Source organism: Haematobia irritans, chromosome 1 (genome assembly GCF_050003625.1).
Source record: "Haematobia irritans isolate KBUSLIRL chromosome 1, ASM5000362v1, whole genome shotgun sequence".
Taxonomy (NCBI): domain Eukaryota; kingdom Metazoa; phylum Arthropoda; class Insecta; order Diptera; family Muscidae; genus Haematobia; species Haematobia irritans.
In genome coordinates this window covers 279,195,486-279,216,149 of record NC_134397.1, presented here as the reverse complement: position 1 = coordinate 279,216,149, position 20,664 = coordinate 279,195,486, and the positions used below count along the sequence as shown (strand labels likewise).

The window sequence follows — 20,664 nt, the reverse complement described above, 5'->3', positions numbered from 1 at the left end:
CAAGCATAAATGCAAAATATTTTATTCCATAAAATTGTTTAGCAATACTTGCGAAAACTTCAAAAGAATTCAAGGAACTTTCTTATTCTAATTCCAACGGGGAAAATCGAAAATCGACATTTTCAGGATTGCTATTGATTTAAGTGATACCGAGGAAACTAAAGAATTGCAACAATACAGAAACAAGGACAAAAATATACGAAATATTGATCCGATTTGATGACAAACGCGAAATATGAACATGACAGGAACAATTCAGAGACTGAGTGCAGTAGAAGCAATAGTTGACAGGGAAGCTTGGAAGTCTGGAAAAATGCTATGATCGTAGGAGGAGTAAAGTAAAAAAACTGGAATTGAAGCAATTTTCAAGACAGGCAATTCATCGGGTGAACGGTATAACGGAGTTTTATGGCAAACCTATGGGTGGTATTCGATGCTGAGCATCATGTAAAAAAAAAAATTAAGATAAATCGACCTAAAGTAAAGAAATGCCATTCATGAAATCGTGAATGTCCGTAGAAGGAACCCTTGGGAACGGTTCTGTTTCGTTACAGTTCGTTCAAGATTTTTGAACATTAGTGCAGGCATTGCCCTGCTATAGGTTTTTTTATCTGATGTGTTGCTTTTCGGGTAACCCATACACCCAGTATTTTATATGTATTCCACAATGTCACATCTGGTGCCTTAAGGATGTCCTGTTATTCGAATTAGGTTAGTTAGCACAGATTACGAAATTGTTGCAGCCTTAACAAATTATATTGCACTTTACCAGATTTTGTACTAATAGGGGGCATTTTCTAAGACATTGTAATGCATACGATCAAGATGGGTCCGAGATACGAGATGAATCCAACAAGTACTTGGCCTCACTGGCTAATGCGAGAGCTACGTACTATAGATTGGTAGAACCGTATTTTGTTTGTTGTATTTTTTAACGCATATGGATCCGAAAGTGTTTGCGGGCTATAATTACGACTCATACGCCCCAAATTTGATAGAAGATGGGCTCTGGACTTTGCATGTGGTCTCTTCAATAATTCCATTAAATTGCTCAATTTTTGGAGGCTATTACAAAACTGATGCACCTACGGACGGAAAATTGTTCTCATAAGAGAGAAGAGGACCAAACCAAAATATATCATAGTAAAGCTTTTGTGCCCATATGCAAAATAATTTATTGACAGTTTATCGAAGGAATTTATATGGTAAAAGTAGCCTAGAAGTTTTCTTTAACTTTTTTGTATATGAGGGTTAAGCTTTAAGTGGTCGATTATTTCCGTTTGGTGATTCAATTTAATTAATATTTGGAAAGATTGAAACGTGTGCCTACATTGAAAGTATTTAGGGTTGTCCTCTTCATTCGTCTGTTTAGGTAACAGTGAATAATAGCTTCGCAATGAGTGGAAATTCTGAAAAAAAAGTCAATGGAATTTCCTATACACTTTACTCCAAATACACATATCTTCATTACAGTTTTGAATTCAGCTTAAAACCTTATGTTAACTAAACGCATGTTTCCCAAATTGATCCGGGCAAGACAATTGAGACTGCAAGACGGTGCACAACTGTCACATAGCTCATTAGCATCCTCTACTTGCGGTGAAGCTATCAACCAACCAACCAATTAGAATTAATTCGGTGAATTCAGTAAACCCACTGTGAAGATATTCTCGCAAAGAACTATAAAAGATCTGGAATAAAAATAATACTAAAGTTGTAAAATTTTCACTTAGTATAGACTAAAAAAATAAAGAAATCTGTATCAATTCATACAAAGGTCTGTGTTCGCTATGAATGAAGTTATTTCAGATTATTTTTGTATTTTCTTCTGCACTAGCGTATGTCTGTCTGTCTGTCTGTCTGTCTGTCTGTCTGTCTGTCTGTCTGTCTGTCAGTGATCCATCCCTATTCATTAGTTAGATTGAAATTTTTTTTATTCAGGAATATACAAATGACAGACCACAGATATATCTGTAATAGCCCACACAATTTACTTCAATAAAAGCAAAATGTTTGTTCAAATCCTTGAGTATTTTTCTGCATTTTGTCCATTTACATATTCGTTTGCTGGCTCTGGATAGCCATTATTCTTTGTCTTCTATGCAAACTGCTGAAATTTGTTCCTTAAAAAATATAATTCCCCAACAGATTTGCTTATGTTTTGCGGTTAATTCTTGCCGTATTTGCTAAACAAAGGCTACTATGTCCATTCCAAATATTTCAATTAGTAAATGCAAAGAACAAAAGAAAATGCCAATGAAAACGGCATCCTCCCTTCGACAAGCAATCATCCAAACGAATGGTATTTGATATTCCTTTCAAGGGTCCTATATCGCATAGTTTTATTTTATGGGACACTTAAGTTTTTTTCAGCCAAAATAGACGTTTGTGTAGTTTATTAATATATTCCATAAAATATGAACATAGAATTGGTAGCAAATTCTAAGAGAAATATTTTGAAAAATGACCAAAGCAGGGACCTTTTCAACACTGCCATGAAGAATGGTGGGTGGATGGATTTGTTCTTCTTTTCATTGTCGTTCTTTTTAGCAGTAAATTTGCTTACAAATCACAAAATTATGTTAATATAACATCAATATGAGGAAAGCTTGCCTGCTTCCCTTAGCGCCACTCCCCGCCCCCTCAAAACCTATATGAGCTCTAACGAAATTGTCAGCCAGATTTATGGCTCGTGTGTGTTAATAACGATCGAGAGAACATGTAGCAAAACTTACGTTATGATAATTTCCACCAACAGCCCCTAGACCACTACAACCAACGTCTCCTTCAGGCCCCCGGCCCCCTCTCTTTGTCTCAATCACAGCACTCTTTAGCAAATTTGGAATAATGTTTTTTTAATAGGTATCATCCAGTGATTTAAACTAAGACAAATGATTATAAAAAGTTTTTAGACCAAATCCAAAAGGAGGCCAACGAAAAACAATCAAGGGAATCCAAACAAAGCCACTACATTTTTCACCAGCTTAAGGGCAGTGTGGGCGAGGGAAATGGTATCTTCGCATCGCCTACGAAGGAAACTCCACGAAAAAAACGAGGAGAAAATATCCGCATTTCATGATTACCATGATCCATTACTTCGGCCCTTATCCTCATCCTCTGCGTCAGGCACCACAACCATTTCCTCCCCATCTGCCTTGGCTGGCCCAACCATAAGGACAAACGGCATTGGTACAAAGTCGTATGAAATTAAAACTATGGATTACCCGGAAGCTTTAGTTGATTTCAATTTCACCAGAGAGGCAAATGATTCCAGCAGCGTTATGGAAAACTTTTCACATCAACTCTTCGAGTTGAACACCCTCTCGGCAGGCACACGTAATAGTAGCCCTCACATTGCCCCTGGTCGTGATGGAGCTAACTCCACGGTCGTCCAAGTGCTTTATGATAGCGCATCACTAAATCCAGCTACGATTTTATCATCGCATGCTACATCATTGCCAGTGTTCACAACGTTCACAGCTGCTACCGTCACCGCCGACACCGATGCCAATGGACGCCTAGTTATGGACACATTATTAGGCTCTGTTATGACCACTGCCACCGCTACCGTCACCTCGGCCGCCTCCACTTATCAGGAGGATTTCTACGAGACCACCGCCATATCGTCCATGTCCTCGACTATGAATAACGCCAACAATGAGTCGGCTTACTGGGAGCTGGAAGCATCCGATTTTGATTTCCTCTATCGCCATTCGTTGGCCATGACCATTGTCTATTGTATTGCCTATGTGATTGTGTTTCTGGTGGGATTGGTGGGCAATAGCTTTGTCATTGCTGTTGTCTTGCGTATGAGGAATATGCGAACCGTTACCAACTATTTCATTGTTAATCTGGCCATTGCTGATATATTGGTCATTGTCTTTTGTTTGCCGGCAACATTGATGAGCAACATATTCGTACGTAAGTATTGACGGCATATGTTTTTATCTATCTATCTAGCTATACATCTGTGACTGTATGTATGTGTATGTGTGTGTGCTTGTGATGAAAATATTTATCATAAATTATTATTATTGAAGTTTTGTTTTTATAGTTGTTGTCTTTTGTTTTATGCGATGATCGATGGAGCTGGAAAAGAGGGATGAATGATAATAAATCAGAATTGGCCAATAAATCCAAATGGTCTACTATATGACAATAACACTGTGTCCTTTAGATCTGAACAAATAAATTTTTACAGATATTTAATTCTTAATGCAGCAGCAAATTTATACAAGAATTTTCAATTTTGAAAATGGGATATATTTGCAATGAGGGCGAAAATTCGAAATATGGTGTAAGAAAAACGTATTTTCCTGCTATGATTGGCAAAGCAATTGTAATCACACAAAAAAAAATTTTGGATTCAATCACGAAATTAATTGATCCAATTATTTTTTAATTGAAATGTCTTCAATAACAGAAATGATAGTATCAATCACCGAAATCAATTAAAAAAATTAATTGATCCTATTAAAAAATTTATTGATACTCTTAATTTTTGTGATTGGTTTTTTGTTTTAACTAAAATTACGATTGTTGATGCAACGATTTAAAATGTGTAAACTGAAATTTCATGAAATTTGGAGTTTTGTGCTCATTTAGACGCTCAAAGAATCCTCATTTCCAAAATGTCCAACCCAAATGGCTAGAACATGAGATGTTTATGTATGTGAAACATACGCTGAAAAAATATTGTTGTAAGCGCATAGATTTCATGTCCTTAAAATACGAATGCCATTTTTGCCTAGCATAGGAAACCCATTTCTCTAATACAAAGATTTTTTACTAAACAAAAAGTTAGAGTAGTGTGATTGGACTTTAAAATTGGTATTTTTACATGAGAGAAATTTTTGTTGGACTAAGGTATTGGCCATTTGGCTTTAATAATTCTGAAAATTTCTTCAAAATTAATCTTGTATCTTGACCATAAAGCTAAAAGCCGTTCAAAAATAAGAAATGCTTTTCAAAACTTTATTTGAAAAACTTAAACTTTTTTTAAACTAGAATTAAAGCAAAAATCATTGGCACCCAATTATAACCATATTAACCACGCTTATTATTTTTGAGACTGAACGAAAAATGTCTTCTGCACAGGAAAAAATTTCACGAAAATTTTTTCAACTAAAGTCTTAATTGAGTTGTAAAAAATATTCAATTAAAATTTTAATTGATTCAACAAATTTTTTAATTGAAACAAAAAATAATAGTATTAATTTATTATAGTAGTAATTTTTTTAATTGGATCAATTATTTTTTTAAATGACTTTCAATTAATTTTTTAATTGATACTAATAAATTAATTTGATCAATTAATTTCGTGATTGAATCAGACAAAAATTCAATCACGAAAGCATTCAGCTTATTTATAAGGTCATTGAAATTTATACAAACATAGAAAAAAAAAACATGTTCGGTTCCAAAGATTTTGTCTTTACACTAAAAATATTGGTATTGATTCCGAGCCAAAGAAGCGAAGAATTGAAGTAAGGATGTCTTCAAATCTTTGATTTGTTTACTTGATTGTAGGACAAAAATTTTAATTTATGAGTTTTTCAGATTTTTCCTTCATGTGCTATCAAAATCCGTGTTAACGACAACTTAAATTTCCAAATCCAGACTCCGTAGAAATTATACTATGTTTCAAGCAAACACGTCTTTACTATTCGGAATGAATAAAAATTCATTGGACTGGGGACGACAATTTCTTAAATAATAAAATAAAATTTATTTTAGCATGAGAACAATGGACTTTTTTCCGTAGAGTTGAATATTCAGGAATAATGTTTTAATTCAGGAGTTAAGTTTGCTGGATCAGCAGTAGTCAGATTCTGAAATAGAAAACTTTTATTTAGTCTAACAGTTACACATAGAATCGTTTGGGATATTAAAGGTGGAGTACACTCGAAAAACAGTGAATCCCTCAGGGAGGGAAATTTTGGTGAATTTCAGAAAATTTTTAGAAAATTATTGTTGTTTTAAAACCCTGTATTGACTAAACTACTAGAGTTGCTTAACAAAAAAAAGTATATTTGCCAAATTTATTTGGGCAAAGCCCTTTAAACTGCAAGATGGTTGGATGGACAATAATCTATTTGTAAAGTGAGCATCTCAATTGTATTCCGTTTTTACGTTATTAATACATAAATATTATATGAAAAGTCATGCCTTTCAAGTGTTAATTCTATTACAATTAATTGTAAAATATAATTATGCCTATATTCAGAATAATTTACTGACAGTTTATCGAAAAAGTTTGTATGGTAATAGTAGGTTTAAAGTATACGTTAACTTCTATGAATATGAGGGTAAGTGTTTCATGGCAATCTTAATTGATTTTCATTTTTCGGTTTTAAGCGGTTTAAAAAAATTGATTTTCCGTTAAACCGGTTATTTTGACACTCTAACGGTGCTTCAAGTTAACACTCTTGGGGGAATCGCGTTATTTTCATTTTCATTCTTTCCCTGCCAAAAAGAGATTGAATTTCTGATTGGTGTAGACGCTACAAATTATGCTGCCTTCATATCTGCAGGATGTAGACATAAGGCAGACACTTAGATATCTTAAGTGATGTTTCAAGTGTTTCGCAAAACAAAAACAAAAAACAATTTGATTTTTGCTGAATGGAGAACAATATCAAAAAAGCAGTATGAGCCAGCTATGTAACAGAAGCCATTTTCGAAGAGAGTGATTATCAGAGTTTAGTCATTGTCAACTTATAAATATATTGGGAAAACGTACATGTCAACAACTTGGAGAAGACAAAAGACTCCTCTTTAACCCCCCTCCCATATGAGAGTGAGTGAATATTTCAGAAAGACAAAGTTACCAATCTCTATCTCAAAAAATAAAGCATGACAAAACTTCGAGGAATTATTTTCGTTTTTTTTTCTTGGAAATACTGATGAGTTTGACTGCTTTGGAATTTTTTTTGTATCCTCATCAACTGAAGTGTGACATTTCATTGACTTTGAATTGGGCCATGAAATACTGATATTGGTGTTCTTTTTTTCTGAATAAATGTCCTGTACATTTGCCTGTTATGCTGATGGCCTGTGATTGATCAATTCCACCCAAATGGCTATACTCCCTCCAAATTAAGGCCTTGGCAAGTATTGGTCTTTTCTTTTATTTGGTGAAAATTATTTGAATATTTGAGAATGACAGGATGAAGCTGTATGCCTATAAAGATTTCCATAAAAATTCAATTCCAAAAATTGTCCGGGAAACCCAACTCTACGCAATAAAATCTCCCATGGTTTTTAAACTGTCCCCCATGTCAAAAAAAAAAGGGGAAAATCCCCCAAAAACGTATCGAAGAACGAAGACGACCATAACAATTTGTTTGGTATTAATGAAATGTCCTACACGTGATCTTTGGTTAGCCAGAGGGCAAATGCTCAATCTTTGGTCTTTCATAGCATCGGAAAATACTCTGACCATACACACATCCACACAAACACAATGTGACCGAGTGGAAACAATTATTTCCAAATTGGGTTTGTGAGTGCGAGTGTGTAGGCTCACATAGCTCTGGCAATAGAAATCGAATATAAATCAGGAGTAACAAGTAAAAGTAATGTCTATTCCCTCAAATCCTCTCCAAGGGAGTATTTACGACAAATACGCGTGTGAGACTACACTTCTTAGTATCTCTTTGTGTGTGTACATGTATTTGTATGGATGTGTGCAAATTGTTGGTGGTTTGTGATTTGTTAGCGGGCGATTTGCTGAAACATAGCAATTTCACACATGCACAGTGATATGCGTTTGGGGTGTTGGTCTATGTAGGTTTTTGGTAAATGTTTTAAAGTTCAATCGATGCTATTTAGCTTTCATTGAAGTTAAATATGGGGGGAAAAGTTTTTATGTTCTCCATTAAGAAGAGGAGGACTATGGTCAGTCATATTACCCGAGTGTTTGCACAAGTGCTCATCTGTAGAGATAGTGAACGCTTAGAATTAATGGATAGGAAGCATTCCATGACATTTGGGTATATTTGTATACTATAATTGTTTTTAGATCATGTAAAAGACAAGGTGTTCATACACGCAGAGAAGAAACATGATTGTCACAATCATATTCGAAGAGCAAAATAATATGATATGAGCTATTTTTGCGGCGACCATGTAAAATTTTCACCTGCAACCATGTTGGCTCAGTGAACATGGTTCTAAGAAAAATAAAATTGTCCTCATATAAAATGTTATTATATTCATAAAAAGAATTTTGTTTGAATCAAAAGACGATGGTTACGATCTAAAATGTTATGGTATTCATCAAAAATGGAACATGGTCACCACCTAAAATGTTTTGATCTTATGAAAAAACTTTTTTCGTCGTCGAAAACAGGACGCCACCCAGCAAAAAATACTTCAGCAGTAAGAGTTTAGTTGCGCTTTTTGGTATACAATAAAGTAGGCAGTGCATCCACACTGCATGAATCGGTGGTAATAATATAAACAAGTAATCAAACTAGTTTATGACCGTTCGTTTACGTTATTGCAACCAATTCATGCAGTATAGATGCGTGAAAGGTAGTGCTGCTTTCCTTCACGCCAACAATGCTATACTCAAGATTATATATCGCTTCTGAGCAATATTTCTATTAAAATGAGCAATTATATCAGAGCTATGTAGAAGCTGCTCTAAATCGGGACATCGCCCACAAAAATCTGCGCTGATTCGGTTGTTTTGTAAGCAGTTGGTACTGCCTCTCTCCCTTACAATCCTGCTGAAATAGTGCTCCATTTTTTGCTGGGTACTTGGGAAAAGAAAACATAAATATAAGTTTATTTATTGGTTTTTATTTATTTATAAATTAAATCATTGTTTATTTGTATTTATAATGTCGTGCAAGCAAACATCATATATTTTGACACACTATATTCAATATATCAATTTCAACAATAAGTAATCATTCCATATTTACTTCGTGCCCATCAAATGTACTAACGCAGACATCATGTAACTGCAAATAAAAATAAATTATACCATATAGCAAAATGCAGAACAAAAAACTGGTAAATTTCTGCAATTACACGTACCTTTTTTTGTGTTCACATAAAACCACGTGCCACTTCTGAATAAATAAATTATCACAAAACACACTAATTCCATATTCTCCGTCCATTCCAAGAAACAATCAACACACGACTATTTTTATAAAATTCTTTTCGCTGCAAAAAAATTAAATTGTCATGAAAACAAAAATACCATTTCTCTGCAAAAAAAATAAAAAAAAAATTAATGGTCAGGTACATGATTTCCCCGACCATGTAATGGTCTCAAATTCTATCATTTAAATAATAGAAGATGTTTGCGGCGTTTGAGAACCATTTAAATGCTTATTGCCAAAATATATTTTTCTCCGCTCGAAAATTATTTTTACAAAGACAAAATACATGGTTTTCGCGATAATTACATACTCTAGATACGCATTAAATGGATGCGGCAACCATGTCCAAATATGTTTTTTCTGTGCGTGTAGGGATCTTAGCAACTTTTACTTACTCTTTCGCTTCCTTTTTTTTTTGCTTTAGTGTGTTTTTTCGTTTTCAATATATTTTGTATGGGATATTCTCCAATCATATATTTGATTGTCACTGTGCTGTGGATTTCATTGGATCGATTCTCCAAACAATTAATTTGACTTGCCATAGAATGACCCATATGTATGCATTTGTGGATGGGGGGTATAAATGAAATCTGAGATAATTTAGTTTTGGCGTTATTATTGTTTACTAATCATATCGTTATTGTTCTTTGTTTTTAGTTCTATCAATAAAATCAGTTAGAGAGACAGATGGACGTGCAAACGGGCCATCATTTAATTGTGTGTTCGGGTGTGTAAGCGTGGATAATTTGATTGATTCTCTTTGATTATTATCTTGAAGTTGAGTGACGCACACAAGCATTCATGATAATTGAAAATATCTGTCTCCACCAAACACCCACGAATTTCATTTTAGTTTAAACATTTGTATTTATTTTGTTAATTATTTTGTCTGGGGACATTATTTCAATGACAATTTTCGATTTGCCAAAATGGCCTGCACACGCCATTTGTGTTTTATCAATAATTTTGTATATTGAAACCTTCTGACCACACAAAAGTTCAATGAAATGGAAGGAAACGTGACTTTGAGCTTTGAGAGGTATCACGAATGTGATGTTTGTCTTTTTTTTCAATAAAACTATTTTCATCATTTTGGATAATATTTCTGATTCCATCTCGTCTGCCATATTCGAAACGATGGGTAGTGTGCCATGTTTAAGTTAAAAAAAAATCACAATACAACCATACTTCTAGTTTAAATGACTGCATAAACTTTTTTAATCTAATTATTATTTATTTAAATGAGAAACTAATAAATCAAATTGATAACAAATTTCCTTGTTCCAAACTATAATTTATTGATTTTATTAATGAATAAATTATATACTATACTAAAACAAATAACTATCGCTAACTGAGAAAAAATCGTACTTTTTTATTAAGACAACATCTGTGTTAGATATTAAATCAAATGCGAATTTCGATTACAAAGAAAGTTACCCCAAGAAAAGTTAAGAGGATGTTGGTCGTCTTTCAATGTAACTTCCCAGCAAAAAAAGCGTCGCCAAAAAAGTAATGAATATGTTCTTTTTGGATCCGGAAGTGGTGCGAAATTGACGCAGAAGCGATGAATTTAACATGGGCTAGTCATAGGACGGAAGTCCTCCATTTCAACAGCCGGTGCACTGAATTTGGATCACTTCTTTAGGTTTGATCCGAATTTAATGTTTTAAAAAATTCTATGATATTTTGTCAAATAAATAATTTTTATAATTTTTTAAAATTTTTAATGGATTCCAACGCTTGTCTGAAACGTTTGACCCCAAATATTTTCAAAAATTCACAATTTTTTCAGATTGGATTTAGCATTTTTTCGACAAAATTTAAATAATTTGTACTATTTTATGAATTCTTAAACTGTTTTTAACCAATTTGAAACAAAAAAAGTTAAAATTACCCATTAAAAATATGAAAAAATATGTTATAAAAAATTGAATGAAAAGAACTTCCTGTGTAGTTGAAATGAAGAACATCATTGGGAGTACATCTTCTCGAAGTGCTTTTAAAGTTGTGCTTTTGGAAGAACTTCCATTTTTTTTGCTGGGTTGTCAAGTTGAATGTGGATCAGAGATGGGCCGGATGAATTTTTTTTCGGTTTTCAACGGTCAAAAATTTGTAACGTCTAAAATGTCATAGAATAGTAAATATCATAAAATGCACAAATACACTAAAAAAATAGCATAGCATGGAAGACGTATTTCTCTAATATAAAGCTTTTTCCTTGTCCAAAAGTCGATACAATTTTCATTGAAGTCGTATTATCCTTATAATTAAGTGATTTCATTTAAAAATGGGTATCATAACATGAAAGAAAAATGTTTGGGCTAAGGTCAACTTGACTTAAATAATTCAGAAAAATTCTTTAAATTTAATGAAATTGTTTTTAAATTTGTTGTCTTTTTGCATCTTGACTACAAAGCAAAAAATCGTTCAAATAGAGGACACTTTATTTTAAAGACGTTTTTTACTTGAAACATACCATAATTTCTACTGGAAGTCGAGTCTGAATTTGGAAAAGAAAAGTTGTCGTTAACTTGCTTTTAAAGGTCTTTGATAGCATATAAAGAAAAAAAGCTTAAAGAGCGAAAAATTAAAATTTTCTTCCTAGAAGCAAATACACAAACCCCAAATTTAAAAGAGAATTGTGTCTTAAAAGTATCCTTACATGTATTCTCCGCTTCTTTGGCTCGGAATCAATACCAGAATTTTTAAAGTAAAGACAAAATCTTTGGAACCGGGCATGGTTTTTTGAGTGTAGATGTTGTTTGCTTAGAATTTTTTGTTTTTATTTTTTCTTGAAATTATTTTTTTTTAAGCTTTTTTCTTGGTGTGCTAACAAAGTTCATTAAAAGCATGTTAACGACTTAAATTTCCAAATTCATACTCGACTGCCAGTAAAAATATGCTATGTTTCAAGTAAACCCGATTTTGAAATAAAGTGTTAAAAAACATCTCCTTTTTTTAAACAACAAGCAAAAAATGAACAAATTTAAAGACAATGTCATTAATTTTAAAGTTTTTTCAGAAGTAGTAAAGCCGAGTTGTCCTTAGTAAAACTTAACTATAAGGATAAAACGACATCATTGAAAAGTTTATCGACTTTCGGACAAGGAAAAAAGTTTATATGAGGGAAATGCGTCTTCTATGCTAAGCTAAATTCACATTCGTATTCTAAGGACATGAAATCGTTGGCCTCACTACAATAATTTTTCTGTGCACAGTGATATAAATGAGCGTTTTGCACCCCAAGCTATTTTTACCTCGATATGACTATAATTTTAAAGCTGTAAAATATTTTCCTTTAGTATATGTTAGGCCATATCTAACACCAGTAATTACTTTATTTTTTCTTTGAGATAAATGGATTTAAAAATTCTAAAATTGTCCAAATCATAAAATGATAACTGAATCTAATAAAAATGTATAAAATAAAATTTCTCATTCTTGTTATTTCTGGGTTTGTAAAAAAGAAATATTTTTGCTAGGTTTGCGACGTTTTTGATTTATAGTAGAATACATCATAAATGTATGTCAAATATATTGTAGTCTCTTTAATATATAAAATCACTGTGTTGGGAAACATATGCTAGTTTAGTGTGCGGTGCCGTATGAGGAATATTTCGTTCATATGAACCATACGCCACATGGACTCCGTTCTAAAACTCTTCGTATACTCAACTCCATGATGAACGTTATTTTTTATTATGCACGAATTCCATTTTTGGAAGCATAGAAGACGCATTTTTGATCTGAGATCTGATACTTGATGATAAGTTGCTAAATTTTACAGTTAGGTGGATTGCCTATAAAATTGGTATTTTTAAATGAAAGACAATTTTGTTGGGCTAAGGTCACCAAAGTTAATGAAATCGTCTTTAAATTCGTTGACTTTTTGTCTGGTGACTGCAAAGCGTTCAAAAATAGAAGACGCCTTTAAAAACTATATTTTAAAAACATTTTTTACTTGCAAAATTGCATAATTTACGCTTGATACCTATTTTCAATTGCGAATTTTAAGTTGCAGTTAGCACGTAAGTGAAATTCTTTGATATTACCGGGTCAAAAAGGACAGAAAATTAAATTAAGCTTTTTTATCCTAGTATCTTGTACACAAAACATAAATTTAAAAGTGAATTGCGCCGTAAACATATCCTTAGTGTAATTCCTTGCTTTTTAGCTGAGAAAAGTAATAATTTAGGTAAAGACAAAGTCTTCTTAACTGGGCTTTTCCATGTAATAGCATAAATAAACATAAATAAAATTTATTTCACGTTGAAATAGTCAAAGTTTATCCCATTCTAGTTATCTCACTGTAAATATCTCCAATTGTGGCACCAGCCATAGGTAAACAATAATAAAAAAAGCTATAAAACCCAATTCATTTTTATAGTCTATATTTATTTGCCAAACAATTCTATTCTTAAACATTAAAAATTCAACTATCAATTTAATATTTGTTGACTCACCCATTGTACATTGAATTGAGGGAAAGAGAATGTTTTGAGTTTAGTAGGTAGTTTTCCTCTGCTTTAAGAATTAATTTTGAAAATGACCTGCCTCTACCCAACTGAGCCCATACTCTTTTATTTGGGTTAAGTGTTGTATAGGCTCGCCATTGACAATTAAATTTTTTGCCCAAGAGACCCAGAAATTGTTTTCCTTCTTCTTCTTCTTGTTCTCATGTTCAGCCTTTTTCTTTTCCTCACCCTTTTTGCCTTCCATACAACTTTGCATTAAGCACATAAATATTGGAAGAATAGAGAAATTGCAAAAGAGGAGAAGTATGAGAAAGAGAGGCGTGATGTGAGGCAAACATAAAGGGTGTTTTTGCAGACATACTCTGCCGTACGGATATGTGATGGTACTGAAAAAGACCTCCAACTATTCAAACGTTTAGTGGTGATGGCAGCTTATATGACTTTTTTCTTCGACACCATTGTACTCACACTCCGTCTCTCGCTCTTCTCAATGGAACAGGAGAAAAAACATTGAAGCAGTTACCCTTAAAGACACTCGCCTCCAAACACACCGTCGTCTATAACGTAAACCAAAAATGCAGAGGCACGTACACATCCACACCATTACCACAAACATATGTACCTGAACAGACACACAGCCCCACACAGTCACTCACTCATTCATTCATCCATTCATAAGTCCTTTATGCTGTTTGCTTAGGGCATGAGTACTACACTGCTATACATCCCATAGTCATGCTCAAAAATGCATGTAGCTCCACGTAGGTATGTATGTAGTGACACACTCGTATGCTCTTGCGTTTACAGCAAAGAGTACTACGTACAATGAACATCTACCCATCGATACATACAGACAAACAAACATTCAAACAGCTGTCTGTAAGTATTTTACCCATCCGCAAGTAGGCAACCCACCAACAGGCACTTTAATGTAAAGGATCATCGACACAAAACTGACCTAATTTCAGTTTCTCAGTCAACTTAGGCGCAAGGCTGGCGCAAAAGTCATTGCTGTCGTTGTTGTTGTCTTTGCCTTTTTATTTTTACTTTTGGCTACCATGTTTGATGGAGCTAAAGAGAATGAGACGTAGTTAAGAGACACCAGGCAATAGGGAAGTCAGAGTAGAGCACCACAGAGAGGCGTATGAAACAGAGCGAATTTCTTTTTAGTGGGTCAGTGGGTGAGAATTTAAAGGTGATTTAATACAAAAAATTCACTCCGACTCGAAAGAAGACACATTCCGACATTCATTCAAGCGATTGAGGTAAAATTGTTAATGTGTGTGAGTGAAGAGTAACCGTGGTGGTATAGCTTTCTTTTTGACGATTTGATGATATCGCCTAAGTATTTCTTGTTTCAAAGGAGTATTTACTTAACTTACTTCGATGTAAATTGCAGGGTTGTGTGCCAGTGTGAGTTTGTGCTTATGGACATTTATACACACTTGTTTATAATGACATGTACTTGCCTTACTTTTCCTCTATAGGTATAGGTTAGTTATATTTTCTTTAACATTTGTTATGATGTTGTTGTTTGTTTCCATGTCATATTTAGCTATCTAACAACGTTGAGAGGGTGAGAAGGGCCCATGATATCTTGGTATTTCACGACAATCCCTGCAAATGTCAAATAACACTGATAAAATTTGATTTCATTGAGGTCGCAGGTGTTCTAGATATAGTGGCTTTGTTTCATGCTTGCAAAATGGAGATGTTTTGTCCAGTAGGTCAATGGAGTTCTTCTTTGAAACTATTAGGTTTTTCAGTAAATTTTACAAAAAACAAAAATCTATCCAAATCTAAAGAAATAGCTTAAATTATGTAGGAATTATTTTGGATAAAAAGCTTTATTATTTATAGAAAAAACAATTCGATGAAAATATCGTCGATATACAGATTCATTTAACTGCAATCTTCCATCTTCTTTATGTCTTATTCTAAGCGAAAATATATTTTTTTTAAATTAATTATAAAACATACAAAGGAACTCAAATCTCAGGTTTTCAAAATAACATGTTCTTATTCATTATGTTTAATGTAAAACAGTGACAACCCAGCAAAAAATAAGCTTTCAAAAAAGTAATCCGGAAGTAGTGCAAACTCGGATCATTTCCAATGAATTTTACATGGGCCTGTCATACTACGGACGTACTTCTTTTTCGGATCCTATGCATTTCTTTAGAAGTTGTGTCTTGGAAGTTCATTTGAATGAGGAAATTAAAAAACAAAAATTCAAAAAAACAACACGAATTTCACTTTTTATTTTTATGAATATTTTTTATTACATTTTATATTCTAATTAGCTAACTTTTACAATTTGAAAAACTTTTTCACTTCAACCGGAGGTTGAACCTGGCTTTGTTGGCATCATAACAGAAGACATTAGTATGCTCAACCACAAACAAATGGAACATGAAGCGTTGAAGCGTCAATTAAAATAAAAAATCAATAAAAAATGAATCATCATATATGTATTCGCTTAAATAAATAAAAAAGGAATTGCGGGGGTAAAATTTTTAATTTTATTTTAATTTTTTCATTTATAGTAAAAATTAAACCTATTCAAAAATATTTAAAAATATGGCTGACTTGCCTAACATTAAAGCCACATTTATGAACTTTGTTTCAGGTATAATGTAGCAAAAAAAGATTTTATACATTTATCTAGAAAAAAACTCTCACCAAAATTATTTAGAAAAATTGCTTTAACTTAATATTTATTTTTTGTCAAAAAATAATTTGTTTCTTGAAAGTTTATTTTAGCATAAATCCTTCTTGGATTTTAAGTACCTCTTATACCTTCTCATAAAACCAAAAATTAACTAAACGTAAAAAATCATTATCATATTAACCACGGCGTAGTTTATTCTAAATATTTTTGAGAATAAAACGAACATTTTCCTTTGCTTCAGTTTGCAATGAATTTATTTGTACAGTATTTATTGCAGGACCACCTACACATTGAGGACGCCAAAAAATAGAAATGCATTATCATTCTTTGGCTGACATTACAATTTAATTAATTGTATTTAGTAGTTCATAATTTGTAGAATACCCCTTAACATTCCACGTGGTGTTATCAAGTTCAAATGTTGCATTTGTCAACTAAATAGTTATATCAAAACGTTAGACATGTGTGAACAAAACAAATCCTTGACAATGATTTGTGAATTCACCTATGAAATGGCAAATTCAAATTAATTTTGGTAACATCTGGTGTTGATTTTTTAATAAATCCAAAATCATCCTAGAGTATTAACCTCGAGCATTTTCTAAATGTTCACATATGTTCAATGTAGCCAAAAGACACATAATTTTTAGAGAGATTTTGATTTTCATTAAATGATGATAATTAAGTTTTTGTTTTATGAATCACGGTGTCAGCTCATTAAAAAAAAATCGTCTCCTACTCCAAGATATGAAGGGCTTTGAACTTCTTTCCAAAGATTACAGTGCACATAGGTTGAATGTCTTCATAGTGGACAAGAAACGTATATAAAATTAACTGGAATCAAAGCTAAGACTGCTCTTGGATGAAGAATAATATTCCTCGTAATTGCTCAGCTATTGTGTTCCCCTCATTTTTATTTTTTTGTTTTTTTTTGTTTGTTTTGGATTAAACATAAGGTTATTATGACGAACGAAATATCAACAAGGGCAAAGGACATTTCTACGAATATGCTTCATACATAATTTTTCTAATGCTAATAATAGAAGCATGTGAAATTTGTGTAGCTAGTTATTATAAAATATTAGTATTATTGTGGTTCGTTTAATCTTTGGTTTTGGTCAGATAATTCATATGGCCATCATCAAGGATTCGAATGTGAAGAGAATATGAAGAAACATGGATAAGGTCGAGTAGAGATTATGGGAGGAATAAAGCCATAAGGTTTTATGACTACTCCACACCATGATAGCAACAAGCAAATACATTTTCTATGGCTGACAGAAAGACTCTGGCAGTGGTCATTCCTTTGAATTATGAAAATCCAGAAGAAAATATATTCGACCAAGAAAATGGCTGGGAATAGGGAGAGCTTCAATTTTCATTGTTCTTACCTTTTGAGCACAGAACGGAAATGTGGAAAAAAGGGAAATGTTGTTATATATATTTATGGCTTTGTTTTGTCTTGAGTAGTGTTAGAGAAAAAGCAAGAAAAATTGTTATATAGACTTTTAAAGCAATACTGAAATAATCATGAAAATTTAATGTCATGAGGCCAAAGATTTCATGTCCTTATATTACGAATGAGAATGTTGCTTTTTTCCTTGTCCAAAGTCGATACACTTTAAACTTGTGGACGTTTTGTATATTGACTACAAAGCAAAAAGTGTTCAAAAATTGGAGATGTTTTCCAACACTTTATATGAAAGACTTTTTTACTTGAAAAATAGCAAAATTTCTACTTGAAGTCGAGAATTTGGAATCAAGTACCCAAAACTCAAACTTAAAAGAGAAATGTGTCTTAAATGTATCCTTACTTTATTATTATAACAAAAAAGGTCGAATAAAATCAAATAAAATTCGAATTTAACAAATGTTTATGCTGGTGTAGTAACATAACAAATTGATAATATAAGGTGAGTACTATGTTCGTATTTTTCACCAAAACACTAAATTAAAAGTACAAAAATCTGTGTGAAGACGATTATATTTGTATAAAGTCTTGTGAAATAACGAATGGAAAAGATCTAACGAATTCATTGTGAACCATTTTATATTTATAATTTAATTAATTTAATAAAGTAACCGTGAAAACAAGCTGGTTTTCAGCTTGAAAACTGAACATAGTACTCAGCTATAAGATCAAAATAATGGTAATCTGCGTAAAATATCACGGCCAATATGAGACATGTTTTTCTCGTCATTCACACTGGAAAAAAACCTGTAATAACAATTTTGTTATTGATTCCGAGCCAAAGAAGCGGAGAATACAAGTAAGGATACTTATAAGGCACAATTCTCTTTTAAATTTGGGTTCTGTGTACTTGCTTTTAGGAAGCAAATTTTAATTTTTCGTTTTTTTCAGCTTTTTATTTTAAAAGCTATCAAAGTTATTTAAAAACGAGTTAACGACAACTTTATTTTCCAAATTCAGGCTCGACTTCTAGTCGAAATTATACTATGTTTCAAGTAAAAAACGTCTTTAAAATAAAGTGTTGAAAAACATGTTCTATTTTTGAACGATTTTTTTGCAAAAAGACAACAAATTTAAAGACAACTTTATTAATTTTAAAGAATTTTTCTAAATTATTAAAGTCAAGTTGACCTTACCCAAAAAAACAAAAATGCTTTCATTTTATGATACCCATTTTTAGGTCAAATCACTTAATTATAAGGACAAAACGACTTCATTGAAAATTTTATCGACTTTTGGACAATGAATAAAATTTATATTAGAGAAATGCGTCTTCTATGCTAAGCCAAATTTGCGTTCGTATTTTAAGGAAATGAAATCTTTAGCCTCACGACAATATTATTTTCAGTGCAGCACCAAATTACGGGCTAAGAATGTGCCGTTTGATCAATTGAGTTTCCTTTCAAGTGCATACAAATATTTTTCATTTAATTTCTATATATACACTGAAAAAAACAGTGAACCCACCAGGAAGAAAACTTTTGATTAATTTTAGAAAATTTTGAATAGTTTTAGAAATTTTTAACTAAACAGTATTACAAGCGCTGGCGTCACGCCGATATCACAAAAATAAGTAAATACTTTTCGACAAATTCAAGAAAATTTATTAGACATAAATAATTTTTTCACTTTTTAAAGAAAATTTTGTAGTTTGAAGGAAAAAATTGGAGTTCAAAATTGCAAGAATGTCTTTAGTGACATACGAAGTTCATGATGGACGCTGTTGTAGTAAAATTTACAAATTTAAAGAAATAATGAACTATTTTGTGAGAAGTACGAATTTAGTAAAACTTTTTACTCCATTTGTGTATAATTTTTTCCCGTCTTTTAGTTCATTTAACTAACGTACGCAAAAAATTATTAGAGTAAATGAAACTTTCTCCAAATATAATAATTTCATGAACTAACATATAGTTAAATTGGCTTTAGTGAAATAGTGAGTTCACTTTTTTTTTGAGTGTATATTTACGTATAGGCTTTTTTTATTTGTGGCTCGTTGTCGTCATTTACTTGAAATAGTCCATAAATGGAAGCTTTTATTCTTCTGAAGGTGGTATACGACTTCAATCGATAATGTGCATTTCAACACCTCAATTATAAAGGTGAATGGACTCTTTTTTTCTATAACCTTTTGCAAATGATATTTTCATTTTTTATCAAGCTATGTGTACGGCTATCTACATCAGAGGCTACATTCCTAACGACAGAAGCGCTATAAATATTTTAGTGATAGCATAAATTTTTCAATCTTCAGAATTATCAGACCGCCCATCACACTTGCTTGCTGGCTCAATCAAAAATTGATGACTGCATACCACGAGGCGTTTGACATGCAAATTCGTATATAACTAAAAGTGTATTGAAGAACGATAACGATGTCCTTCGACAACAGGATGTTTCACAACAACTAGAATTTTGTTTTAATGTAAAGCAAGATTTATTTCATACGCTGACTTAAGGTAAATCATTCAATATGAATAGCAATGCGAAACGACAGAAGAATACAGGTATACAGGAAAAAAATATATTAATTTTTTTGTTCACTTAAAATTGAAGTACATCAATTATTTTTTAATTTACATTCCCAAATCAAGAGCCACGGCATCAAACACATATATTACATATGAGGTAAAAAGGACAACAATGGATGTTTTAAAAGAAAAGTTTTAAAATCGCATTATTTTCCATAGAGGAGGGGAGACAGAGATGGAGAGAGTTTCGAGGATTTTTCGAAGTGCAATTTTAACAATAAGCAATCATTCCATATTTACGCCGTGCAAATGTACAATAGCAGACATCATGTAACTGCAAATAAAAATAAGTGATATAATATAGAAACTGCAAAACAAACAAGTAAGGAAAGTCTAAAGTCGGGCGGGGCCGACTATATTATACCCTGCACCACTTTGTAGATCTAAATTTTCG

General features: G+C 32.4%; 1 protein-coding gene across 1 annotated transcript in view; it reads left to right on the top strand.

The window, feature by feature from the left end:
* Positions 1 to 2,951: 2,951 nt before the first annotated feature.
* SIFaR (SIFamide receptor) overlaps positions 2,952 to 20,664 on the top strand; it is a 72,638-nt gene continuing 54,925 nt past the window's right edge. The window contains exon 1 of the mRNA XM_075296682.1: positions 2,952 to 3,921. Within this exon, the coding sequence (XP_075152797.1) occupies positions 3,009 to 3,921 (913 nt within the window). The 5' untranslated portion in view covers positions 2,952 to 3,008. The remainder of the gene's footprint in view (positions 3,922 to 20,664) is intronic.